We start from the raw sequence: 27373 nt of genomic DNA, 5'->3' as shown, positions 1-27373 counted from the left end.
CCATCTCTTCATGCTTGTCCATGGATCAGACAGAGAGGGTCAGGTGTAGACCGCTCCTGGCTGAGGAACGGGACTGTCTTGCTTGAGAGGACCATCCTTCCCCCTGCACTTAGAGCAGCAGTTCTGTCCCCAGGAACAAATGCCACAAAGGTCAAATGGAATTGATTGAACAAACAGGGTTTATGAAAGCAGGAAAGAGCTGTTGGGCTCTGCCTGGCAGCTAATTAATGAACTCATTAGGTGATGGGGTGTGCAGGGAGAGGGGCAGGGCTGCCTGCCAAGTTTGGAGTGCTGGGTTCTGAGCTCCCAGGAGGAGTTCTGAGCCTCCAGGATGTCCATGAGTCTCTTCCACAGAAGGAATCAGCCTCTTCCATGATTTCATACTGACCATCACAGACAGTAGCCTTTGCCTGTCCCCTGGGGGACATCCTTGACTACATGGACTGTTGTGAAGAGGCTCTGGCCAGGTGGTGCTCAGGCTCCGTCTCCAAGCTCTGCCCTTTGAGCTCCCGGCACACCCTTCTCCTCTCAGTCAGGTTGAGGAAAGTCACTTTGGGAACCCCTGGCAGGTTTCTGTACTTCCTGATGTGATGTGTCTGCCCAGATTCTCCAACTTTTTTTTTTTTTTTTTTTCTGTCTTGGCACTTTTGGGTTCTGCTGTGACTGGGTTCCTTTGGCACTCAGGCCCCCAGGTAGACCTCCACCAGTCCCCCAACAGAGTGCATGCGGTAGAAGACCCCCAGAGGCAGGCCGAAGTTGACAATGGTGAACCAGGTCCTGTAGCCATAGAAATCCTTTTCCAGCCCATTCTCAAACTCAGGGTGTATGCCAAACGCCGGCATCATCCACAGCTGGGGAGAGAGAGGAGGCTGCTGGGCGAAGAAGGGCCTCTCCTAAATCTTAAAGCGCTCAGCTCAGGGGAGGCTGACCTGGAACTAGCCGTGTCTGCAACTCGCTGTTCCCACAACATCTTGGGGCTTTCCAAGCAAGGTGTCCATCCAGCGCTAGCATCTCTCTCACCCCCTGACACAGAAAGCCCTGGCTACCTCGGCTTCCCCGAGTCCAGGCTGAGCCCTAGAGGGCTGCTTCTATACATGGCACTTGGCAGGACCACCCAGCTAGAAATCTAGGCAGCCAAGCTGAACTGTTTGTGCCCTAAGCCCCGAGCTCAGGCTTTACTGTTTCTGCTAGTTAGAGCCACCTGCATCCCCTCCTGCCCTCTCATGAGAATGCTACCCACTCTCCAAAGCCCAGGCCGACCTTATCAACCTCCCAGAAACCTGCCTTGGCTCTTAGGACCCATACTTCCGTCTCTGAACTCCTGACACAGTTTAAAGCCAATTTATCATTTCTTCTCTGCATGGACCAGCTGTTTCACATCTGAGGCATGTTTTCCGTGCTTTGAGAGGTTTGGAGCTAAACAACCCACAGCTGTCCCATATCTGCCACTTCCAGGCTCTGAGAGCTGGATCAATCAGACAACAGAAGCCTCAATTTTAGCAGCCACCAGAGGCTGAGATCAGCACTAACCTCTTCCACTAGGGGTTAATAGAAAATAAGTAGTTCTAGGCTGTTCATTTGGCCAAATTCAATGGATGATGAGTTCAGGGTTCATTTTCTGGTCAGCCACGTGGCATCTCCCCCATCTAGATTGCAAGCTTTCGGGGGTCAGAATCTTTGCTAGGTGCTGAGCCCATTAGGTGCAAGCCAGGCAGCTTGCAGGGAGCTGCTGGAGAAACTCCCGGCTCTCAAGCAGCATCAAGCTAGTTGGAAAGAGACGAGTGACTTCCTGAGTGAGGGGCTCCGGGTCCACACCCCACAGCACACCCTCTCCCCGAGAGGCTCTGCCCAGACACTCACCGTGATATTGCAGAGGATGAGGAAGAGGGAGATCTCCTTGAGCACCCTTCGTTTCCAGTTGAGGTGACTGTAGGAGTGGATGTAGGCCCTGGAGGCTCTCCGCAGGTCCTGGCCCAGCTCCCGCAGGGAGCCCCTGCGAGGCAGCTCAGCACCCTGCTTCTCCATCACTCCGGGGAGCACAGGCTCCCAGAGGGGGCGGCGGTGCAGGCCCTCGATGATGAAGAGGTTCTGCGTGATGTGCTGCACGATGAGCAGCAGCGAATAGGCCAGGATGAGCTGGTTGAGCAGCTCGTGGGGCTTCGTGGCCACGATAGCCACGATGGAGAAGTAGGCAATGCCCATCTGGCCCAGAGCGGCGCCCATCAGCAGCACCACATCCAGGCTGCGCGTGGGGTTCTTGAGGGTGTCCAGTTCGCGTTCCTCCAGCCCATGGATGGCTGTGCCTGCCAGGCACGCCAGGCTCATGGCGGGCAGCACGGCCACGTAGAACGCGTAGTAGAGGGTGAAGTACTGGCGGGCGATGTCAGGGCCGCTCGCCTCTATCTGGAAGAGCACGAAGACACACACGCCAGCCACCAGTGCCAAGAGGCCCAGCAGCGGCCCAAAGATGGCCCCGTGCAGGCGGAAGGGCGGCCTGTTGGGGTGGGCAGCCGGGTGGGCTGCCGGGCGGCGGCCCACATTCTTCCACATGACGAAGAGCACGGCGCAGCAGATGAGGCAGTACTCGGTGCTGAAGGGGTACAGCATCAGGTAGCCCTTCTGGAAGACCTCACACACGGTGGCGTTGAGGCACTTGCACGTGTTGGTCTCGTTACCTGAGAGGGGGCGGGGAGGGAGAAGGCGGCTTCTCAGGCAGGCCCCTGCGCCGAGGAAGCCAGTGGCGCCAATCCCTCTCACCCACCTCCTGGAGCACGCTGGATCTGGACAGGACCCAGCCAGATGTTCATTTTACAGACACATCTGAGGCTGGAGCATAGAGATCGGAAATCACAAAGTGATCGCAAAGGGATTCGAGACTCTAGGTAAAGCCGAGCCTCAGTAAAGCATTTCAGATGCGCTGTGGCTGACTCCGATCATCACCTCCACGTGTTGCTTGGTTGGCGGAGCAGACCGGGCATTTGCAATAAGAAATTGGGCTGGCGCACCTGAACACAGTGAGCCGCCTCAGCAGCACATACTGGGGGAATTAGAAGTCAGCCCCTCTGGATGAGTGCACAGTGTCACGTGGGTGCCAGATTGACTGAACTGAATCCAAGTCAAACTCTGGGCCATACCTCAGGGGGAAGGGCGGAGCTAAAAGCCATCACTGGGAAACAAATAGAAAACGTCAAGGTCGTTAAGAAAAATGAACCTTAAAAGGAGGCTGGAGAAACGGGTTAGCGGACTGCCACTGCAGAGGACCCAGGTTCGGTTCCCAGCACCCACATCACACGCCCAACTCCAGTTCCAAGGGATCTGACGCCCTCCTGCCTCTGCAGACACCCACACTCGTGTGCACAGACCATTCTCACGCGCATAGCCACACACAAAAACTTATAAAGAATAAAATTAATTACTAAAATAGAATCTTAACCAAAGTGCTATGCGTGGTGACACACACTTACAGTCCCAGGGGTTGGGAGACCAAGGCAGAAGGATCTCAAGTTCAAGGCCAGCCTTGGCTGCACAGTTAAACTCTGCCTCAGAAAGGAATGTGGCTCTGAGGTAGAGTACTCGCCTAACATACGGCCCTGTTTGAACCCCTACACTGCAAAAACAACCAACAAACCTGAACTAGTATCTCACAACCGTATCGCTAACCCTTGGGAAGCTGAGGCAGAAGATCAGAAAATTGGGGTCAGCCTTGGCTATGTAAGACCCTGCCTCAAAAAAAAAATGTAATCAACTACATTGCATATTTGGTGTGTGTGTGTGTGTGTGTGTGTGCTGTAAAACTCACCCATGCATGTGTATGCATATAGATTTGATGTTGATTTGTCTTCCTCGGTTGCTTTTCCACCTAATGTTTTGACAGGGTCTTTCATTGAGCCTGGAGTTCGAGGTGTCAGCTAAACTGACTGGCCCTGGGCCCTTGGAACCGCACAATAGTAATGCCTTGTGGGTGTGGCTCAGTGGTAGGGTGCTTGCCTGGCATGAATGAGTCTCTGTCCCAACCCCTAGCCACAGACATCCGCACACGCATCGATGATGTCACTTTGGCCGAAGCTCCCTCTTTGCACTTTTTGTGCAAAGTACAAACAGAAAGTGAGAGATGGCCGCAGCAGACAGGCATGGTGGCATGATTCATGCGCTGGGTGTGTGAATGCAGGAGAGCTGGTGCACACAGGCCATGGATGCCACCTGTGGGTGGGGCAGCCACATGGGTGGGGCAGAGTCCTACAGACTGCCAGCTCCTCCTGTGGATTTATGGGATGTTGCTTCAAAGGGCAGACCATACAGGTTCAGGACTGGCCAGATGGGATAATGTAGGGAGTTTTCTACCCACAAATCTCCTCTCCCTGCTGACATGTTTAGATACTAAGATTGCATTAGGACAACATTCCTTTCAGCCCCAAAGGCTTTTTAGTCTCTTACAAGTAAAATACAAATATCATGGGTTGGGTGCACGCCTGAGAGATTGATCAGTGACCAACTCAACCAGGATTAATGGCTGGCTTGTTGACAGCGACATGGCTGCAGGGTTTGGACAGGTGCCAGGCCCTGGTGGAGCATGAAGGAGACCATTGACACATGAACTGTGTGTGTATACATGTGTGCACAGGCAAACAGACACCAGAAGATACCCAAGACAGTATCATCCCTTAGGAAGTATCCTATCTGCTTTTTTTTTTTTTTTTTCTTTTGAGACAGTCTCTCATTAACCTAGAGTTCATCAATTAGGCTGGCCAGTGAGTCCCAAAAATTGATCTGTCAGGCCATTCCTGGTTCTTTCTTTCTTTCTTTCTTTCTTTCTTTCTTTCTTTCTTTCTTTCTTTCTTTCTTTCTTCCTTCCTTCCTTCCTTCCTTCCTTCCTTCCTTCCTTCCTTTCTTTCTTAAGATAAGATCTCACTGTGTAGTCCTAGCTGGCTTGGAACTCACTATGTAGACATGGCTGGCTTTGAACTCACAGACATCCTCCTATCTCTGCCTCCCAAGTGCTGGGACTAAAGATTCAAGCTACGGTGTCTGGCTATGCCTAGCTGTTTTTTTTTTTTTTTTTTTTTTTTTGTGTGTGTGTGTGTGTTTTAAAATGTAGGCTTCTAAGGACCAAACTCAGGTCTCTGCTTGTGTGACAAGCACTTTATAGAGAACCATCTCGATAGCCCATACTTTTCTGTTTAACAATTACCTGGCCTTGAGTGTACTCCCAACTCTGTGTGCTTCCCATATGTGTGTGTGTGTGTGTGTGTGTGTGTGTGTTTGTGTGCACATAAATGTGATGGGGAAAGTTCTAGTCCCTTTTGTACCTGAGAACTTTTCCATGAGGGCGTCGAGCTCAGCCTCGATCTCACGGTGTATGGAGTCATTGGTCACAGCCAAAACCCACAGCAGCAGGTTTGTGGCCAGGGTCAGCATGAGGCCACACCTGAGGGAAGGACCACACTCTGCTCACACAACCTGAGTAGCTCCGAGGGCCCCTCCTCACCATCTGCCCTGAGGTGTCCCTCGGGATGCGTCCCACCCTAACCCACAGCTGCAGGCTCCTGTCTGGGGAAACTCCTGCCAGGGAGACATCTTACCTGGTGAAGTTGGTCTGCACCTGAACACAGTCCTTACAGTGTCTCCAGAGCACCCAAGTCTGAAAGAGACAGGGCCGTGAGCCCAGGGGCTGGTGGTGTGTCGGGGCATCGGAGAAGCACTTCAGCTGTGTGTGTGTGTGTGTGTGTGTGTGTTTGCAGTGGAAGACCCCGTAAGGAAGTGTGGGTTGGAATCCTGGCTCTGCCATTTCCTTTTACTGGCTGGTATTAGGTCAGTGGTGAGCATCTCGGTGCTGTAGCTCCCTCAGCTACTGCTTGAGGAGAGGGAGAGACCTGCTTGGTGAGAGGGCTAAGGGTGATGTAAACATAGCATAGCAGAGAGTCAACAGCTGGAGAAGCAGGGACACCTGGGAGCTGAGTTTAAGTGTATGCAGGTATGTGTAGGCAAATGTGCTTATAGATGTCTACATCCGGGAGGCAGGCGTGTGTGGAGGTGCATGTGTGCAGAGGAGCGTGTGTGTGTGTGTGTGTGTGGAGGTGTGGATACACGGAGGTGGGCTGTGATGGACGTGTCTACGCCCTGGGGCCAGGAGACATTACCATGTGGCTGGTTATAGTATAGGCTGGGAGGTATGTGCGTCCCTGCAGGTATGGGGGTGTGAGAGCCCCCTCACCTGGACAGTCATGAAGACGATCTCAATGACTGGGAAGATGAGTTCCACTTCTGACTTGCAGTGAATGTGGCTCACGTCATAGCCCATTCGGAATACGTTCAGGCAGACGGTACAGCTGCCGAAGAGCACCAGGGAGCCTGGTCAGGAGAGGATGGGCAGGTGGGGATGGACGCCTGCTTCTGGACAGGTTCTCCTTCCCCGGCCCTCTCCACCCACCTAGCACAGAGCACTCACCCCTCACCCAAACGGGTCCCGCATGGGGGTCCCGGTAGAGCACTGCCTGGGGCTTCCGTGTGGTGCCCGCCACGTAGTAGAGGAGCCACAGCAGCGAGAGGACCTTCAGCGCAGCCAGCAGGATCCACACGTCCCCCAGGGTGACCGACACATTGTTGAAGATCGTGCTGCAGATGAAGGCCCCACCCAGGAACACCACATTGAGGGCCAGGAGCCCCGAGAAGAGCTGCCCGGCCTTCTGGGCCTGCCGGTCTCTCCGCAACAGCAGCGAGAAATGCCGCAGCAGCCAGGACTTCTGCTCTGGGGGGCACGGGGGCCCTGTGTGCTTGGTCTCTGTGTCTACTTGGTCGTAGGTAGATGCTGCTTCCGCGGTCTCTGACTCTGAAGAAGGCATGGGTGCAGCCTCAGCAGGGGCTGGAGGGGGAGAGAGATTAAATAGGTCAGCTGGCAAGGGGCCCTGGGCTGGCGTCCATCCCAGCTCCTAACGTCTGTATGATGAGAACACACTATGGAACCTCTCTAGGGGGGACACTGGCGCAGCCCCATATACCTTATGGGACCCAAGGTTGAGACAGACCAAGAGACTTACAGAAGCCCTTCTTGCTGCACATATGCACAAAGGATTGTTCTGAATACACCCAGGGCCATTTTCCCTCCCTGACCATGACTAGGCCACCTCACTTCTCAACTCAACGCCTTGTCCTGAAGTGGGACAACGGTTTTGTCCAGGCAGCGAGGGTCACTTGAGTACTTTCGGTCACTGGGCTTTTTTCAGAGCTGAGACTTCTCATCAGCAAAAGTCAGTGTGAACCTGCTAACTTACGGAGGAATGCCACTCATGGAGTCAGGAGGGAGGGTAAGGGGCGGTCTCCCTGATAGTCCACAGTGCTGTGTTGAGTAGGATCCTGAGGTTGAGCCTGAGCTTGGTGGGAAAGAACGCTGGAATAATACTCTATTACGGGTACACTGGAGTATCTACAGATGCTGGCAAGGTCTAGATGACACTCACTGGGTTCACGATGGAGTTTCTTCTGGGGGAGGGATGAAGGGACTGGAAGAGCGGAGAGTTCCCTCTAGCTCCAGTGTTCTTCTTAAATGACAATTAAAAACAATTAGCAGTATAACCAAAATTTATCTTAAAACTCATTAAAGGTTTGGGAGAAAAGCTCTGTGATTGATTTGCAATGTCTGCCCTGTGTACAGGATGGGTAGGATCAGCATGAATGCCATGTGCTTGACTTGCTCTGCCCTGACCTCTGTTTGCCCCAACTCTACTCCCAGCTGTCGTATAATGCAACAGGACAGTGTCTTGTCCTCCTCTTTTCCTGAATGCCTCTTGCCATTTCCTTGCTCATCGGAAGCTTTCTCTCAGGCTAGCCACTTGCTGGGGCGTAATCTTGGGCCACCCAATAGCTGCAGTGATGTCCCTTTGGGACACCCTGGGCACTGCTCTTCCCCAGGGGGACTGGGTCGAAGCAGAGTAACATGGTTCTGCCGCTCCTGCATGCTTCCCAGATCTGCTGCCCCAGTGGCTCCCCGAGAGCCCCTGCCACCAGGCATTTTGGCCTCAGAGCTCTCAGTTTATACTGACCCCACCTCCTGCTTTCTAAGGCTCATGATCCCAGAGGGGTTCTGGGTTCACATCTCCTAGCAGTGAGCTCAGCTTCATCTTTGCTTCTGTCCAGACTATGCATCCCCTCAGAACCCAGACCTGTTCATCCCAGTTCCTACACTGCCTGCTTGCCTTCCTCCCTTCATGTCTCTCTTTCTCTCCCTTTTGGTTTCTCTCTTGTTAGCTTTCTTTATAGACTGGCTCTGTAGCCCAAGCTGGCCTTGAACTCTCAGTTGTCCTGCCTCTGCTGCTTCCCATGTGCAGGGATTATACCTGCTCCTCTATGCCTCCCTGGCTTCTTAGATTAACTACTACTTTAGTCTGGAGCCTATCTGCTCTCTCCTGAACTGGCCTTCTTGCTCATGGTGCCCGCCCCCTACTGAGAGTCCTACAAAGACAGCCAGTTGCCCTCAGTCTAAAGTCCAAGACTTATGGGACCTTTCTAAGTAAAATGAGACAGTGTGTGCTAATAGAGGCCCGGTGCACACAGTGTTCAAGGAGCAGTGGCTGCTGCTGCTTCCTGCTCCTGTTTCCTGCTCCTGCCTTCACTCCCTCCCCAGCACAGCCTCAGACCCTAACTGCCCTTCTCATGGGCTGCAGCATCTTGCTATAGTTCCCATGGCCCCTACTCTACCTGCCTCCCTGTCTTTGCACATGCCCCCATCCATGATCCATGCCCCACCCCTTGCTCTTTGGTGACTCTAGTTGGTCCTTTAGGACTTACCCAGGCTGGGTGACGGTCCCTTCTTACCATTCCCAGCATTCCTTGCTCATTGCATTGCCCAGCATGCTTTATCTTCATTAATGGAGCTCTGTTCTGTCTGTCCCTTAAGACCAGTGGTTCTCAATATGCCTAACACTGTGACCTCTTAATACAGATCCTCACGTTAAACCATAACATTATTTTCATTGGTCCTTCATAACTGGAATTTTGCTGCTGTTATGAATCATAATGTAAATATCTGTGTTTTCTGATGATGGTCTTAGGATACTCCTGTGAAAGGGTCTTTCGAACTCCAAAGGGGTGTTAGGAATCACTGCTCAGGACTCTTACCAAACCAGCTCTAATCACAGCCTCCCTGGGGCCCTATTTCCTCACACGCACCCTGAAAGATACTGAGAACTGATAGCCCCTGCTGTTCTCTGTGGGACAGTGAAGAATTAAACTTGGACCATTTTCAAGATTTTATAAACAACTCTCTCTCCTCTGCCGGTCCATGTTGTCACCCATGGGCCAGTTCTACCTCTTCCCTATCCAACTCCTGACCACACCCCAGGCTGCTCATATCCATTCAAGCCCAGGTAGAAAACTCCCATGTTCCCTGTGTCCCACTTTTCCCATGTCTCTTTTGCTGCTCTTTCTCTCTTTTCTGTTGTGAACGCCCCTCACTCAGTCTCTTCATGGGGAAGCCCTCCTTCCGCCCAGGCAGACAAGTGGCTGCTAGGCTGGCCACTGCTCTGCTGAGCATGAGAGAGCACCATCACAGGCTGGTCCCTCAAGATCTGGGGCAGAGATGAGGCCCTGTTCCATTCATCTCTCCAAGTCTAGCACAGTCCTAAAGCCCACTCAGTATACGCCCTAGACTCTGGCTGTTTTTTTGGGGGGGGGGATTTCAGCGCCTTAGTGGAGACCCTGCCCAATACCCTTTAACCCTTTCCATCCTGGTGCAGCGAAAGAGGCGCTCCAGATGGTGATCTTCCGCAACCCTCACCCAGGTTGAGCAATGTCAGACTCCCAGGACACCTCCCTGCTCCTTTTCTGCCAGCCCTGGTGGCTCCACCTCACCTTCCCCACAGTCTGCCCTCTCTTCCCCATCCCTGACTGATTAAGAGCCCGGATGGCATTTAGCATCTCTGTGATCTTGGCCAAGCTCCTCAGTTTCTGCAGTCAGTGTCCTCATCCCTCTTTGATATGAAAGAGCAACTGTGGAAGAGTATGCCCGGAGCTCAGTAAGCCTCACTAGCTCACACTCGGTGTGAGCTTGCACAAGCCGGACTGAGGCAGTACCACTGAGCCACATCTCCGCCTCACAAGCTGCTGAATGAAATAACCCGAGGGATGGATACACGATTACCTTCCTCGGGAGTCTTGTCAGAGTTTAGTGATTTGATACATGAAAATACCAGAAGAGTCATGCCTGGTCGATGTTTGTGAACAAGGTTCCAGGTCCTCTCCCTTCAAAGGGTTCATACTCGGCTGTTTTCCTGCAGTTCCCACGCCTGTGGTTCAGTGCCCCACCAGCGGCTATCAAGGGGTTCAATGTCAGATTCAAGATACGGTTCAATGCCAGGCGAGATGTTAGGGTGGGCATGGAGGGGTCCAGGAAAAGAGCTAGAACCAACGTGCTTGGAACCAACTAGAACTCCACCACCCTTGGCACGCCTCTCTGCATGACGCCAGTCCCAGGGAAGTCCTAGACACCAAACTGGTTTATGGGTTGCATTCAGAGGCGGGCGACGAAAGAAGACAGCCGTCGAGGCCACAGGGCTGGCAGGGCCAGCTCCAAGGGAGGCTGCGGAGCGACGGCAGGGAAGCTTGGGGATTTCGTTCAGAGCCCAGGAGAGAGGTCTAGGCAGCCCCAACACTAGATTCTTTTAGCCAATCATACACCCAGGTTTCTGGCTTCTTTTAGACCTGGGCGCCCTATTTGGGCTGTGAGGACCCTTCATCCGGGGAGGGGGTAAGGTGGGGAGAAGGATGAGACGCAGAGCCACGGTTTAGGCGCGCATACAGAGGAGACAGTCTCCGGCCAGCCCACTCAATCTGACCTCTCCAATCCTTGCAGCCCCCGGCTCAGGCACCCCACTTTGGAGCAGTGAGCGTGAGGATGGGTTTCCAGGAAAGGTTCAGTGAGCTGTCCCCGGGGTCCCAGGTCGAGCTGGGGAGCCCTACCTGAAGTCCGCGAAGCCATCATAGCGGGCTCTCCAGCGCTTGGGTTGCAGCGCCGATCTGCCGTCCAGGTGAGGCCCCGAGCTCCCTGGGACAGATGTCTCGATGCCCTTTCCTCCCCTTCCCACCCCCCCCCTCGAGACTGCGCAGCCGCCCGCTCGGGCTCCAAGGCCCATCGATTTTCCTGTTGACTTTGGGAATCTCATTAATCCCTCGTTAATTACTCCGCCGGGGGACTCCGGCACAGGGCGGGCAGCCAATGGCAGAGCGGCTGGGCGGGAGGGCGTGGCGGGAGGCGGGGCGGATGCCGGATGCAGGGTCTGGGTCCGGGCAGCCCCTAGGGTGGAGTGGGGTGGCTTGTCCTCAGGCCCGCACTGAGAACTTGCTGGCTTCAGGCCATGCTTGCCTGTGTATGCTGAGCTGCAAATGGGACCCTCTCCTCTCCAGGTTCAGCTCACCCACTTTCCACACCCTACTTAGCTGACCTAACACCAAAGCGACCTTTCAGGATCAACAACTGAAGTTTTCATAGAAGAGACCCCAAGGTGGGAGATGGAATTAGGAAGCAGAGGAGGCAGTAGTCCTTTGGATCTTCTGTGGTCTGTCCCTTTTCGTCCCCTTCCCTTTCTGCCTCACATCCCTACCAGGCCCAACCTTTGCAGTCCCAAAGACCTATGGACCCCACGCTGATGACAGAGGCCAGGCACTCTCTCCTCTGATGTCTCCTGAGCTAAGTGTCACTGTCCTCACCCCTAAATGTCATTACCCCCACCACAGTACTCAGCCCGATCCGGGTCTGACTCTCCCTCCCTTCCGGCTGTGAGGCCTGCATTCCAATCTCTGACTATCACAAAAAAGGCCTGGCTGGCTGGCTCAGTGCTCACCATAAGGTGGAGGGTAAGAACTGATTCTGAAAATTGTCCTCTGACCTCCACTGGTACACCACAGCAGGTGAACACACACACACACATACACACACTCAGAGAGAGAGACACTCAAATTAAATTATAATAAAATATTAAAAATAATCAAAACAAGCTGAATGATGCTACCTGCAATCCCAGTACTCAGGTGTGTGTGTGTGTGGGGGGTACAACCATCTGGAATTAAAGGTCATCCTTGGCTACATGGGAAGCTAGAGGCCAGCTGGACTTCACAAGACCCTGTCTCAAAAAAACCAAGGCATCGTAACCCCAAACCAGCCCTGACCCTCTGGCTTTTGCTGTCCCTCCTGCCTCCTTCGTTTCTATGCACAGCTGTGGCAGAGCAGAAGTCTTGTGGCTTTGGACAGGGCCCTCGGGACCCCAAGGTGAGGAAGTAGAGGGAGGTCCCTGGGGTAAGGACCCCAACTCCTCTTAGGTCGGGAGCATCTGCTTGTATCCATACTGTGTTCCCACCTGTGCTCATGTTCCTGCGATGATTTGAAGGAAACGTGTCTTTTGCTCTGGGTGAATGGGTTTCGGTTCAGACAGGTGGAAGATTACCTCCCATAGTCCTACAGGAGGATAGCAATGACTGGTCCATTCCACACCTCACACCAGCAAGCAGAGGGGACTGTGAACGTTCCCAGAACACCAGGACCTCTGTCCAAGGCACCCAATATGCCAGTGTTCGAATCTGAAAAGCCACTCTGAGAATTGTGTATAATTTAACAAAACAAAACAAAGCATAGGAGCAGCAGAGAACGGGGAGATAGCTTAGTGACAAAGCGCTGTCACAAAGTGAGGACCTGACTGGGCTCTCCAGCACCACATAAGAGCTGGAGTGTGGGGGCACACTTAGAATACAGGGGCCGGGCAGAGGACAGGAGGACCTCCGGAGCGCAGTGGCTAGGGTGAGCTCCTTGTGAGAAACCCTGTCTTAAATGATCAGGCCTGGAGAGATGGCTCAGCAGTCAAGAGCACATCCAGAGGTCCCACGTGACAGCTCACAACTGTTTGTAGCTCCTATCTCACAGGATCTGATGACGTATGTGCGGGCAAAGCCAGTGCTGGCTCACAGGCTAAAGCATTTGTGCGGATCTACAGAACTCATGGAAATGGTAAACCCCATGGCTGTAGCCCATTCTCTGTTATTCTAGCCTGAGAAGGCAGATGAGGAATCCCCAGAGTTAGCAGGCCACCAAGATTAACCATATGAAATGAGCTCTGAATTTGATTGAGGGACCCTTCCTCAAGGAATAAGATGAAAGTGGAACCAGGAGTGATTCCTGACATCACCTCAGGCCTCTGTATGTCCTCATGCGTGCACACGCACGCACGCACACACACACACACACACACACACACACACACACACACACACACACTGAAGGGGGGGGCAACGTGGAGAGCTCTTAAGGTTGACCTGCACATATGTACGCCTGTGTGGGCGCGTACAGACAGCTGACAAATTATTGTTGTTGGCAGAAAGGCTCTGGTTCTTTATATCTATGAGCCTCAGTTCCTTCTTTACAAAGCATGGGCATTAGATGAAATCAGTCCTCCCTAAATTTCCTGCACGGTAAGAAAGATGCTCCCACTCATGGGCATTCCGCTGGTTCCCTCCCCGTCACCCTGTCATCCACTGTTTAGGAAGTCTGCAGTGTGGACTCAGCTCACCCACTGAAAAGGTGGATGTCTGACTGACTTCCTGTCCTCATCGAAGATGAGGTAGCTAAGACAAGAAGAGGGGACAAAGGGATGCTTGTAGGTTTATTGGTTCTTCGGTCCAGACAGTGGACGGGCCACGTGGCTGGGATTAGAGATAGGGCCAGAGACTGTATTTCCAGACCCCGCGTGGTCCTAGGGAATGCTGCAGGGAGTAGTCTTCCTTGCCTCAGCTTCCCCAGGCTCCAGGATCATGCAGGAACAAATAGGCATGTTTTGATTTTGATTTAAAAACTCATCCTGGAAAAATATACTTTGGTGGAAATTCTAGTCTGGGGCAGGCAGGGAGTGAGTGCCAGCCAGATTCACTGCCAGGTGCTGGTGTTCCTGGGCCCTGTCTCTGTGTAGAGCTTCAGGACAATACATAGACCTCCAGCAGACTGGACACAGCATGCATTCTGTAGAAGATGCCGAAAGGCAGGCAGATGTTGACGATGGCTGCCCAGAGAGAGTAGCCGTAAAAGTCCACCTCCACGGTATTGCTGAAGTGCGGGCGGGCGCCGAAGGCAGGCATGATCCATAGCTGTGGGGGGTGGGGGAGAGAGGAGAGGTGTGCATCAGGAGCCTGCTTGTAACTTCTGTGGGCTTTGCTGAGCATGAAAGAAAGGGATCCCAGCCTTCTAATTGGCTGGGATGGCCATCAGGGACTGTCACCAGGGCTGGCCTCCAGCATCATGGACAGGGCCTGGCTGAGGAGCTGGAGAAGTGTGTCTAACTGGACAGACTTCTGGGCTAGGTGTCCACCTGAAGCCACTCCTCCCACCCTCTTATCCTGCCCTCCTAGCAGATGGAAGTCTCAATGGGTGACATAAGGAACTGATGCTAACAGCTGAAGAAGGAAGTGGGGAGATGTGAGCATGGTTGCTGACGGTGGAAGAGAAGCAGTCAAGCCTAGGGCCTCCCTCCCCAACCTTCCCCTGAGCTCTACTCCTGTGTTTCCCCATCCCTTCCATGCATGGGAGAAGTCTAAGGCTAGTCTCCCGCTTCACCTCCAGAGAGGAACTCAGACCTTAGGGGTATGGGATATGGGACAGAGGACCATACATTCAAGGCTAGCCTAACCCCTATGTCAACTAACTCCATTCTTGGAGGATAGCATATCCTTTCCTGACTCTGTTTCTATTTTAGAAAATGAGAGATGGGGAGAACGCTGGCATGAGTGATTCAGACTCAGATACTTGGAGCAAGAGCAGCCTTTTGGTAGCTCCCAATAGAAAGGCCAGGCTGAAAGTGGGGGCCAGGGGCAGAGGGCCCAGTGTACCAAAGCGGGCCCCAGACACAATGAAGTTCTGAGCCTTACTGCTTCTACTGGTGAGGGCAGGGCTTGATGACTGATTTTTTTTTTCCTTTAAAGTCAAATTGACTGTTGGAAGTCTGCATGGGGGTAGAGGATGTCATACTCTCAGCCTTGGAATATGCCTGCATTAAGGGTGTTTCTGTATTAGGGATATTCTATTGTATGATATAGTCAAACGGCTGTTTCTGTATGGAGTCAGATTTCATTACAGTTTTTTTTTGTTTGTTTTGTTTTGTTTCTGCTTAAGATGCACAGTTATCATTTGGTGTAGGTGGGGGTTAAAGAATTCACCCTGGAAATGATATTTTAGGGAACCAGCACACAAGTCCCTAACATAAAATAACTTACACACAACTTCCTGTATACTTCACATTGCCGTGTTCACAATATGCAAACGTAATGGGGATAGTTGGTACTTTGTTTTGTTTAGGGAATAATGACAAGAAACTTGTGCATTCAATATGATTGGATTTTTTTTTCTAATATTTTCCATCTGAGGGTTGGGCAAATCCTGGGACATGGGGCTTGCGGTCCCCACGGGCGCACATTTCTGTCTCAGATACTTCTGTGTTGGGGGTCATGTCTACACTGGGTCATGGCTATGTCTGGCTATGCTAGGACTGTTTCCCTTTGGGGGTGTCCTCTTATTACGAGGGCTTCTGTACTGGGGTGTTTCCTTCCAGAGAAGGATGAAGTCTCTCACTCTCTGTAGTTGTCTTTGCCAGGTCACCTGGGAGGAGGGCAGCTGTTGTAAGCCTGCCCTCCGCTGCATCCTGCCAACAGACTGCTCACACTTACGCCGATCTCTGCGACTTCCTGAGGCCGCCCCACTTATTCTGAGAAGCAAGCAGGTCACAAGCTCCTGGGAGCAGTCACACCTCCCACCCGGGGGTGAGGGCCGTCACCCCCCCCACATCAGCTCTCAGCTCCCTCTCGTTTCCACCCAGCCCCCATGCCAGCCTTCCCTGGGACCCCTCCATCAGCTGCCTACATGCCAGAGGGCCCTGAAATGCTGTTTGCCTAACATCTGCAGTTGTCCCTCTCTGAACCTGCTCCTGTGTAAGAGTCTAGAATGAGCCTGGGGCAACACAGAGAAGGTTAAGGGATCATCAGTTCTCCCCCGGCCTAGGGGCAACCCCACCCCGCTTACCCCCACACGCCTCTGCTACTCACGATGACATTGCAGAGGAGGAGGAACAGAGAGATGTCTTTCAGGCACCGGCGTCTCCAGTGGCACGTGGGCCCTGAGATGATAGCCACTGCTTCCTGAGGACTTTCTGGGTTGGGGCTGACCAGCCTGGGGGTGGGTGGGCAGGAGGGCAGGGTGTGGACGGCATCCAGGTTGGCGAAGGTGATACCTTGGCAGGGCTCCTTGGGAGGCATTTCATGAGGCTCGGCCCCCGGGGGTCCCCGATGGAGGCTCTCAATAATGAACACGTTCTGGAAGGTGTGCTGGGCGATCATGAGCAGAGCATGGGACAGGTTGAGTGCCCCCAGCAGGTCCCGGGGTGAGCCGACCACCACAGCCACGATAGAGTAGTAGGAGATGGCATACTGGCCCAGGGCAGCGCCCATCAGCAGGGCGACATCCAGGGTCCGTGTTGGGTTCTTATGGTGGTCCATGGCCCGACGGTCAAAACGATAGATGACCGAGCCACTCAGGCTGACCAAAGTCATGAGCCCTAGACAGACGATGTTGAAGCTGTAGTAGGTGACTAGGGCCTGCCGCGTGTGGCCTCTCTCTCCGCTCACCTGGACCTCATAGAGGATGAAGACGGCCAGGCCTATGACGAAGAGCAGCAGGCCCAGGACTGGGCCGGCGAAGAAGGTCTCCCGGAAGAGGCTGACCCTGGACGGGGCGTGGCCGTGGCCGTGGGTGGAGGCAAGCAGCCTGCCCACATTCTTCCACATGACGTAGAGCATGGTAGACGCAAAGAGGCTGTATTCGATGTTGAAGGGGTACAGGTAGAAGTAGCCTTGCTGGAAGATCTGGCAGACGGCCGTGCTGCAGGGGCACGGGTCTCCTCCGGTGGTGCCACCCGAAGGCGCTGCTGTGGAGAGAGGGACACAGGGCTGGGCTCTAGCCTCCCCTTCTAGTCTGTGCCAAGTGAGGCCGGGGGCCTTCCTGGTGTCTGGCATCTCCCGCCATTCCATAACTACTGACTGTGTTACACACTTCAAGACAAATCGGCGCTAAAAATAAAAGAATAAAAGAATAAACATCTGTGGCTGGGAGGAGCGGTGGTTCGGGAAGTGCTTGTCTCCTGCAGGCACGAGAACTTAGGTCTGACTCCATAGCACCGCGGAAGAAGCTTGGGGGTGACATGGTTCCGGTGCTGGGGAAGCAGAGGCAGGGGGTCCCTAGGGCTTGCCGGCCAGTCTAGCTGAGGCTGTGAGGTCCAGGTTTAGTGAGATAACTTGTCTCAAAAAGTAAGGTGAAGCCTGGTGGCTCAGCAGGTAAAGGTGTTTGTCACCAAGGCTGGTGGCCTGAGTGACCGACGCCTGAACTTTGTCTTCTGACCTCTGTACACAGACAGACAGACACACACACACACACACACACACACACACACACATACACACACACCAGGAACACACACATACTCACCACAAAGTTCACTACAAGAACTGCAAATCTGCCCACCTCCATTCCTCTACCCACGATGACCCTTTGTTTCCTGAGATAGGCAGGCTCTGGCCCGCACAGAAGGACACACTCTCCCTAGGTCAAGGTTAGCTTTCTCCGGCTCTCCCACACTTGACAGCCCAGAGCTCCGGCTGCCGTGGTCCAGGCCTCCACCACGATTCCCATCACTTCAGTTTGTGCCACACCCAGGGGGATTCAGAACTTGCTGTCTTGGACACCTGGGCCTCCACAAATGGCTCCTTTGGCTCCTTTGGCTCATGATCTATCCCGGCTGGGGCTATGGATGAAGAAGCTGAGGCCCAGTGAGGTCTGAGAGCTGTAATGGGTGAGCCTCTCCTACTCTAGTTTCATCTGTTAAGGTGATGCTCTGCCTAGGGCTGTGCTCTCCCCCATCAGGACGCCCTGTACACACCACATAGCCCCTTATCAGCTTTTCTGTGCTGGGGTCTCCTTGCAGGCCAGGGCCGTGCTTCCAATTTCTGAATCCTTCTTTGTGACAGTAGGGGTTCCGTGTATATGCGGGTGTCTTAATTATCTAGTTTGGTCCTGGAGAGAGGAGAAGTGGACTGTGAAGGATATTCTTTCTTAGGGTATTTCACTGGCTGAGAGCAAAGTCGCATTTGAACACTTCAATTTCAGGCTCCTTGACCGTGGGCAACTACTTAACCTCTCTGCTTTTATGAGATGGAGATGGTATTCATCTTCAAAGGGAAGTTGTTAAATAGAACATTTGAGGCACTGTGAGGGCAGTCAGATGTCCAAGTGATGTCATCACACTGTGGTGATTTCTTGCCTCTCCTTCCCAGCTGGAAAGGCTAAACCACTCTGCCTCTCCTCCCTTTCCTCAGCTTCATTACACTTGCCCATTCCTCTGGAAGCCTAGGCTTCTTCATGGTTGGATGGAGACCTGGACAGCATGGCCAAGACTGTACCCCCGAGGATGAGGAAACACTATACGCTCTTGTTCCTTATTGCCTCTACCCACACTTCTGAGGGAGTGCCTGGAGTGGGAGGAGGCCCCCGGCTTCTGCCTTTACCACCATGCCCTGGCAAAGGCACGGTTGACTAACTATGAATATGCAAAGCAACTGTCCAGTGCCTGGCAGCCACAGGGCCAGTGCTAACAGGGAACTTACAGTCAGGGGCGAGGCGGGTGTGGCTGGTGTTGCCATGGGAACCACTGTAGGAGTGGGCCTGGTGCACGGACTCATCCACTACTGCTGCCATCCAGATGGCTAGGTTGGTGACGAGGGTGAACATGAGCCCACACCTGTTTCAGAGTGATGGACGAGGAGAATAAAAGGCTCATGAGTTTCAGACTCATTATGGGTCCCTGGCAAAGCAAGGCAGGGTTGGGATCCCTCCTGAGAGAGGGGGGTTTGTGGAGTGGGAAGGCAGATGGGTCCATATGAACAGGGGAGTTGAACTTGGAAGCTGATGGGATGTCAGCTAAGAGAGGGCCGGTGGGTGTCCTGAGGCTCAGACCCCAGGAGGGGAAAGGGCACAATCCAATCAGTGGAAGATAAGATGACAAAGAGGAAGGGGTGAATGAAACCCCACCCGGGACTTAAAAAGAAGAGCCACACCCAGGATGACAAGCCTTCTCTTTCCTGCCAGGTGAGCCCTTGGCCCAGAGATGCTGAGCTGTGTTCTCACCGGGTCAGGTCCAGATGGGCATGGATACAGTCTTTAGCCGAGACCCAGAGGAAGTAAGTCTGCATGGAGAGAGGGGCAGTCTCAGTTTGGTGTGTGTGGGCCAATCTCTAGAGCCCAGTGCCCACCTACACCCCGTATGACATTTTCTCTACCCCAAGAACCTTTGTACTAATGGATCAGCGTTGTGTTAGCTTTACAAAGGAGAATGAATAATTTTTCTTTTGATTGCAACTTGTTAAAACAACAACAACAACAACAACAAAAAACAGTGGCTCTCTCTCTCTGTTCCTTAAAGGTTGGGAAAATGTCACCTGTAAGACATTTTCATCTTGATGAGATTTTGGGGGGCCTGGAGTGACAGAGGGGGCAAGTTGAGTCTTGGCTACCAAGTGATGTATTTTTGGAAGCAAGGTCAGCCTCCGATTAGGTCCTGCTCAAGCTCTCAAGGTATTAAAAAAAAAAAAAGTCTTTGAGGATTTTGTTGTTGCTGAGACAGGGTTTTTCTGGGCAGCCCTGGGGGACCTGGGACTTCATGTGTAGACTAAGCTGGCCTGGAACTTTGAAATCCAGATTGTCCTGTCCACACCTCTGCATGCTTTTTCCACATCTCTGCTATCTTCTTCCTTCGTGGATCGGAAAGGCGTCTCCCCCATCTGACTTCCTGCCATGGGACTTAATGCTGTGGAGGTGTTTTCATTTTCCCTGAGCACTCTTCAAACTTATGAAATGTAAAAGACTAAAGTTACATTAAGTGCCACAGCCACACGTGTGTGGCACTGTGGACATCTCGGTGGCGGCGGGGGAGTGCTTCAAGGCACAGCATCATCCCTGTGGCCATCTTGCTTACGCTAGAGAGTGAGCTTCTCTTCTGGTCCCATGCAGAGCAGTCCTGCCTCGGCTTAGTCAGCTCTTTCAAAATGGTCTTCATACAACACATGAAAACAAAAAACCTGAGAGCCAGGTGTGTGGCTCGCTCCTGAAATCTCCCATACTTGGGAGGTGAAAGCAGGAGTTCAAGGCCAGTCTGGCCTGCATGAAGTGAGTCACAAAAGGACAAAAGAAAAGAAAAGAAAAGAAAAGAAAAGAAATTGATTTGAACTTGTCTGAAAAACTGTAAGTTACAGGATGCCCTGCCTCCTAAGCAAATATCAAACACGGAGCTGTGGCTGAGCTCAAACAAGCCACAGCCATGGTCATGGCCACAGCCTGATGGTAGGCAGAGGCTGATGCCCTCCATGGACACTCAAGGTTCTATCAGACAGGGCTGGCTGTCACAACTAGCACCTCTCCGGTGTTAATTACTGGCACCACTTAGGCTGAAATAAAATTGTGGCCCCCCTAAGTAGAAGCTCGTATTTAGCCGCCGAGTCACGAGTCAGTGTTTCCTTGTTTATGGGCTCATATGATCTCTGCCACAGTCCAATTCCATTTACTGAACTGCTGGGGGGGGGGGGGCGGTGTGTGTGGAGCTCAGCTCTCCCAACTGCTTGCTAAGCATCAGGCTTTCCTCCACTTGGGGACATTCCTTCTACCCACCTGGACGATGACAAACACAGCTTGGATGATGGGGTGCAGGATCTTGATGGCCGACTGGCACCCTAAGAAGCTGGAGTAGTGGCCAGTCTTGAAGACATCCATGACAACGGTGCAGACTCCGAACAGCACAAGCCCGCCTGGGAATTGGGGCCAGCGGGGCAGTGTCTCAGATAGGCAGGAGGCAGGGCTTGCAGGGAGGGTAGGATCTGAAGGTGAGGGGCTGGGAGGGTGAGACTAGGGAGCGGGTGGGTAAGTGGATAGAGGAATGGATTGGGTGGAGAGGTTGGGAGGACGAGTGAATGGACGGATGAATACATGGATGGGCAACTGTGTGTCTGAAAGATGGACGAATGGGTGGATCGGAGGTTGGGTGCATAAGTGAGCGGGTGGATGGATGAGTGGAGAGGTTGGGAGGATGAATGAGTGATTAATGGACAAATGGATGGACGGAGAGATTACTGAGTGGATGGATAAATGGGTGAATGAATGAAGAGGGTGAGAGACAGATAAATGGATGGTGGATAGGTGAATGGGCAAACGGAAGGGCTGAAAGATGAATGGGTGGGTGGAAAATGAATGCGTGATTGACCAGAAAGAGGGATGGACATCCAACGTGTGCCCTCCACGGCACAGGTAAGGGCAAGGCCTTTAGAGAGAACTTGTCAGATGCTATTGTCTTCTGCTTTTTGCTCACAGTCAAATCTCTCTATGAACATCTCGTGGCCGACGAGGCTCCCTCCACCTCCAATATCCCCTGGGACCCCTCTCCCTGCCTCCGCCCCCTCACTGCATCTCACCACAATGAGCTCTCACATACTCTCCACCACATCGAAGTTCCCAGGGGACTTCACACCTGTCTACCCAAAGTCGCGCGCGGCGGGCCCTCCGTGAGCCCCGGACTGCAGCTCCGCACCCTGCCCACCCCACTGCTGTCCCCACCTCCCAGGGCACCTCGGAGCCAGATGGGGCCAGCATGCGCATCCCGGTAGGGTACTGCGTCCTGACGGCGCGCGGTGCGGAGGAGGTGGAAGACAATCCACAGCGCGGCCAGCAGCATCATGGTGGTGAGCAGTGCGAACACGTCTGTGTCGTACACAGCCACCTTGTTGAAGGCGCCGCCGCTGATGAGCGTGCAGGCCAGCAGCAGCACGTTGACAGCCAACAGCACGGACAGCAGGCGGCCGCCCTTTTTCCACACCTCGCGGGGGCTGGCCCGAGGCCCCGGCAGGCTCTCCTTGGGGTGTTCTTCCGACATGGTGGGGGCGACTGGAGGAGGTGGAAGGGATCACGGCGAGGTCGGCGGGGCGGGCGGGGGAGGGGGAAGGATAGGATTCCAAGTCAACCCGGGGACTCTCCTTTCCTCCCACATGACCCCTGGATTTGGGGAGCCCGGCATGTGGGGACCAAGGGTGCTGGGCCAAGCGCTGGGGAACAGGAGAAAAACTGAAGGCTGCACCTCTCTCTCCCACCTGGACCGGAAATACAGTACAGAAAGAAGAAGCACTGCCCGGGCCCCCTACAGGTCCCACCCCCCCAAATCTGACAGTCCCCTGGCAGGGCACGCACCTGGCTGCACCGGGAGCCGACACCAAGTTAGGGGTCAAGGGGCAGCGAGCGTCTCCTCTCTCCCACGCCGGGCTGGACCGGTGCTTTATACCGGAGAGGGCAGAGTGATTTACAGCCACCAGAGCCCGGCTCCATAAACCTCTCAGTCCCACTCACATGATCCATCTTTTCTCCGAGCTGAATTTGGGGAAGCCAGATAAGGTGAGATTTATATTTACCTGTTAAGAGTCCCCTCACCCTGTCTCTCTACCCGGACCAGGGTTCTCGGGCGCGGCCCCATACAGCGGTACCCAGAGGGTCCTCCGCCCCCAGCGTCCACCGCAACCTGGTGCTCAGAGATCAAAGCCCGCAGGGCTGACCCCCACCCCACCGTGCCTGCTTGCACCTCGACACCGCCGCAGCTCGGGAGCCACCTCTATCTTGGATCTTGCTTGCTGCCCCGAGATCGGGACAACAGTTCCCTCCCTTTCCCCACCTGCCCTCAGAGCCATCCAAGTTCGGTCTTCCAGTATCTCTACTACTGCTGCCCGGAGATGCTTGTGGGATGCCGCAAAGTCTGGTTCCCACGCGGTCGCCCGCAAGCAGGCCTGCAGTCGTCTCGCGCCCCCTGCTGGAGAGCTGTCGTCCGACCCCACGCGAGTAGGCCCGCTCCGCACAGACCGCTGCGCTCCGCTCTAGGCCAGGCTTGCAGCGGGTCCCCTGGCGCCTCTAGGCTCACTATCCTCCGGACCAGAACGGCCTCTTAATCCCACCCCCAGACACCGTTCTCCAACCCCTGGCCTCTTCCTTTTGACCGGTGGAGAAACCAGGGAGTCCAGGGCTCGGAGCTCTGCCGGGGACATAGTAAATGTTCCCATGCTGGGCCTCGAAGGCTGCAACGCCAGAGCGGACGCTTTTGGCACGAGAGAGCTGGACTTCACTTGAGTCGCGCCTGTGTGCTGAAAAGCGTGGCGTTTAGGACCCAGGGGAAGCTCCTGGGCGGCTCCCCGGACAGCGATGGATTCCCCCCTCCCTCCCGGGTGTGCGGCTCAGATGTCCCAGTAGTCTGTAGTCGGCTGTAGTCGTGGCCCTGGCGCTCCGCATCCACCAGCTGCGGCCGCAGGGGCTGGCGGCCCAGGCCCCTGCCCAGCCCCTTCCCTCAACCCCATGTCTCAGTCTTAACCTGGCCTGCCCTCCCCGTCGGGGGACACTTCTCTGTGCCCTTTGGCGCCATGGCCATGAATGACCAGTATCACCGCGCCGCCAGGGATGGCTACTTGGAGCTCCTCAAGGAGGCCACCCGGAAGGAGCTGAATGCCCCCGACGAGGATGGCATGACTCCCACCCTCTGGGCTGCCTACCATGGCAACCTGGAGTCGCTGCGCCTCATTGTGAGCCGCGGGTGAGTACGTCCTCTGCCCAGCCAGCAGGGGACCAGGGAAGAGGTCCCAGACCTCATGGCATGGCTTACCCTCTCTCCTGAGCTGCCCTCTTCCCCTACGGACAGCCCCTAAGGGTGGGGCTGTGCAGCCTGCCATACAGCCGCGCTCTCACACCTGCAGATGGAACGCAGGGCTTAGAGGAGAGGAACTGCGATTTGGGGGGTGTCCAGGATTATGGGATGGGGCCTGCGGAGTGATTAAAAATCAAAGACATTTCTCAGTTAGGGGTGCTGGGGAGCAAGAGTGATGGAGAGACTTTTGCTCCCCAACCTGGGAGCCAAAAGGCTCTCTGTCTCTACAGCACCAATGGCTCCCACCGGCTGGGTCTCACGCTGACCCGTGCCTTCCCACCACTCCACTCCTAGGATTTATGGTCACCGTCCACACTACCAAATGTCACTGGTTCAGCCTGTGATTAGCCCTCCGTGCCCCTCCCCCATTGCAGGACTCAGTAGTGGGGAGCCATGGTGTGTAGGAAGGGTGGCTCCCCTCCTCCCTCTGGAGTCATCCTGGGACGGAGGGTGGGTGCAGAGTCCAGGGGTTTGGAGGAGGAGTCCATGTAGGACCCAGGGTCACTGAAGTGGGTTGGGGGAGGTGGGCTGAATCCCGTAACTGCCAATAACCTACCCATCAACAACTTGGTATGGCTGGCTGGCCCCGGCACTGGGATGGCCTCACAGGACAAGGATGCTCCAAGAGGGTTCATGTGAATATCTCAGGCTCTAGGGGTCAAGGACAGGGGCAGGAACCGTGCTGACACTGGTATTTGGAGTGCCTGCAGATGTGGGGGAAATGTTTCCCTCTCCCTCCGTGACTGCTCTTTGGGTTTAGCAGCTGGTGGGAACAGCGTGGGATTAGACAGCTGAGGCATTTGGAGGCCAAGATTCTCTAGGAGGGCATACAGCAGTACTACTTCCTATCCATCAGAGAGACTCATGGGAGTCCCATGCAGGAGTCTACAGAGGCAAGGATTTGTGCTCGTGAGAGAGGGTCTGTTGCTGAGCTACCCTTTCCCACAGTATCCTATAGGACGCAGCAATCAGATGGGAAAGCTGAGCAGGGGTGTGAGGGGGAGGTGCTGAGACAAGGGAGTGATTCTTCCCCTAGACCTGAGCTGGCCTTGTGGCCTCATTAGTGTGGGACAGGACCCCGTGATAGACCCAGAGAGAGAAGCAAGATTCCTAGCAGGACCTGGGCTATGGGCTGGAGTCAGATGTGGAGGGTTAGAGATGGCTGTGGGAGGGGCGATGCTACCCGGCTTCACAGGGCAACCTGAACAAGGGAGAACAGCTCAGCCAGGTCGCGCTCTCTTCCTTTTCAGTTCTGGCTGTCCTCACAGTCCCCTCCTGGCCCAGGCCAAGACCCGACACCTGCTCTAACACTGGCGTTGCCAGGCCTGGCCCCGCTCCCTGCAGACATGGCGGTGCCCACTGCATGCGAGCAGGCACCCTCTCACACCCTTCCAGGCTTAAGCCCAGCGCCCACCACCCTCTAGTCCTCTTACACAGTCACCTCATAACATGTGGCTTCACAAACCACCGCACCTGCCTAGAGACCCAGACTCAGGCCTGGCCCACCGCCTCTCTGGGCCAGCTCCCCACAGGGCCCATGAATAATTCACTGTTTTCTCTCAGCGCATCAAATATTTATCCCCTGAGATTCCCAGCCCTCCGTTCTCTAGGGGAAGGCCCGCCCCGCCCCGCCTCCTAGGTAGCCCCGCCCCTTCGTGGGTTGGGCCATGCGCCCCCAAGCCCTAGGGTTAATCCTGACGGTCTGTTGGTTTAGGCCGGCTGGTTTTCTGCAGTCTAGATCTCAGCCCCATGGTGTTTTACTTCGGGCAGTGGTTTTCTAGCTTCCCAACACGGTCACTCATGTTGTGGTGACGCCCAGCCATAAAATTGTTCCGTTGCTACTACATAACTGTAATTTTGTCACTGTTATGAATCGTAATGTGAAATCTGGCACACAGGATATCTGATCTATGACCCTGTGAGTTGTGACCCATGGGTTGAGGACCTCTGCTATAGGGGATGCTGTGTCGCAGGTCCGGGGAGCTCACGCGTCTATGGTCTTTCCTTCATTTTTCCGGGTACCCTCCCGCTCCCCCATCTCCACCCCTACCCTCCAATCCCGTCCCCAGATTCCTTACACCTCCAATCAGAGCTCACGGTCTGGCTTGCTAAAAGGACTCATCCTTTCTCTCCACGCTCTCTCTCCAGGGGCGACCCGGATAAGTGTGACATCTGGGGAAACACGCCCTTGCATCTGGCAGCTTCCAATGGTCACCTGCACTGCCTGTCCTTCCTCGTGTCGTTCGGGGCCAACATCTGGTGCCTGGACAATGACTACCACACGCCTCTGGACATGGCTGCCATGAAGGGCCACATGGAGTGTGTGCGTTATCTGGACTCCATCGCGGCCAAGCAGAGCAGCCTCAACCCCAAGCTGGTGGGCAAGCTGAAGGACAAGGCCTTCCGCGAGGCGGAGCGGCGAATCCGCGAGTGCGCCAAAATGCAGCGCAAGCACCACGAGCGCATGGAGCGGCGCTACCGGCGCGAGCTGGCCGAGCGCTCCGACACGCTCAGCTTCTCCAGCCTCACGTCCAGCACCCTGAGCCGCCGGCTGCAGCACCTGACGCTGGCCAACCAGCTGCCCTACTCGCAGGCCACGCTGCACGGCACGGCCAAGGGCAAAGCCAAGATCCAGAAGAAGTTGGAGAGGCGCAAGCAGGGCGGCGAGGGCACCTTCAAGGTCTCCGAGGACGGACGCAAAAGCGTGCGCTCGCTCTCCGGCCTGCAGCTGGGTAGTGACGTGATGTTCGTGCGCCAGGGCACCTACGCCAACCCCAAGGAGTGGGGCCGTGCCCCTCTCAGGGACATGTTCCTCTCGGACGAGGACAGCGTCTCCCGTGCCACGCTGGCTGCCGAGCCTGCCCACTCGGAGGTCAGCACTGACTCAGGCCACGACTCCCTGTTTACCCGCCCCGGCCTGGGGACAATGGTGTTTCGAAGGAACTACCTGAGCAGCGGGCTGCACGGGCTGGGCCGAGAGGACGGGGGCTTGGATGGGGCAGGCACGCCGCGGGGTCGGCTGCAGAGTTCCCCTAGCCTGGACGACGACAGCCTGGGCAGTGCCAACAGCTTGCAGGAGCGCAGCTGCGGGGAAGAGTTGCCCTGGGACGAACTAGACCTGGGCTTGGATGAGGACCTGGAGCCTGAGACCAGCCCCTTGGAGACCTTCCTGGCCTCGCTGCACATGGAGGACTTTGCCTCCCTCCTGCGGCAGGAGAAGATTGACCTGGAGGCGCTGATGCTGTGCTCCGACCTCGACCTCCGCAGTATCAGCGTGCCCCTGGGGCCTCGGAAGAAGATCCTGGGGGCCGTGAGGAGGCGCAGGCAGGCGCTGGAGCGACCCCTGGCCCTGGAGGACACAGAGCTGTGAGTGTCAGTCTGGAGGAGGGCGGGCTCGACCTTTCCAGGAATGGGAGGGGGCTTAACATCATATTGCATAAAAATCAAGCTGTAACCAACTACAGGAGGCCCCGTTGTTGTATTTATCACCAGTTTGGGGGGGGGGGAGGAAGGAACCTGCCAATTTTTTAATAATTGGACACTTTCTTATCACAGTTGACACTCGGTTCTGGGGTAACCCAAAT

The 27373-nt window shown here is 54.7% G+C and overlaps 3 protein-coding genes across 6 annotated transcripts; 1 reads left to right on the top strand and 2 right to left on the bottom strand.

Annotated features, from left to right (window-relative positions):
- Positions 1–161: 161 nt before the first annotated feature.
- Positions 162–11067, bottom strand: Otop3 (otopetrin 3). Of its 4 annotated transcripts, none has more exons than XM_055592031.1 (8): positions 10951–11067; positions 7455–7535; positions 6446–6859; positions 6212–6348; positions 5580–5638; positions 5307–5425; positions 1861–2675; positions 162–851 (listed from the first exon to the last, which is right to left on the bottom strand). In XM_055592031.1, exons 3-8 carry the CDS (start codon positions 6837–6839, stop codon positions 681–683), a joined length of 1695 nt encoding a protein of 564 aa, XP_055448006.1. In that variant the 5' UTR covers positions 6840–6859; positions 7455–7535; positions 10951–11067; the 3' UTR covers positions 162–680. The 4 variants fall into 4 exon arrangements, with proteins under 4 accessions (XP_055448006.1, XP_055448007.1, XP_055448005.1 ...); XM_055592032.1 differs by having other exon boundaries at positions 7455–7532; XM_055592030.1 differs by lacking the exon at positions 7455–7535.
- Positions 11068–13699: 2632 nt separating this feature from the next.
- Otop2 (otopetrin 2) lies at positions 13700–21986 on the bottom strand. Its single transcript, XM_055592632.1, has 6 exons — positions 21683–21986; positions 20732–20868; positions 19196–19254; positions 18676–18809; positions 16066–16940; positions 13700–14118 (listed from the first exon to the last, which is right to left on the bottom strand). The coding sequence occupies exons 1-6, from the start codon at positions 21984–21986 to the stop codon at positions 13948–13950; spliced, it is 1680 nt and encodes a 559-aa protein (XP_055448607.1). The 3' UTR covers positions 13700–13947.
- A 1528-nt stretch (positions 21987–23514) lies between these two features.
- On the top strand, positions 23515–27159 carry Ush1g (USH1 protein network component sans). The gene is made up of 2 exons (XM_055592638.1): positions 23515–23678; positions 25938–27159. Exons 1-2 carry the CDS (start codon positions 23515–23517, stop codon positions 27157–27159), a joined length of 1386 nt encoding a protein of 461 aa, XP_055448613.1.
- The last annotated feature ends 214 nt before the right edge of the window (positions 27160–27373 follow it).

This window comes from Psammomys obesus, unplaced genomic scaffold (genome assembly GCF_907164565.1).
Source record: "Psammomys obesus unplaced genomic scaffold, mPsaObe1.curated_primary_1811, whole genome shotgun sequence".
Taxonomy (NCBI): Eukaryota; Metazoa; Chordata; class Mammalia; order Rodentia; family Muridae; genus Psammomys; species Psammomys obesus.
This window is presented reverse-complemented; position numbering and strand designations above follow the sequence as displayed.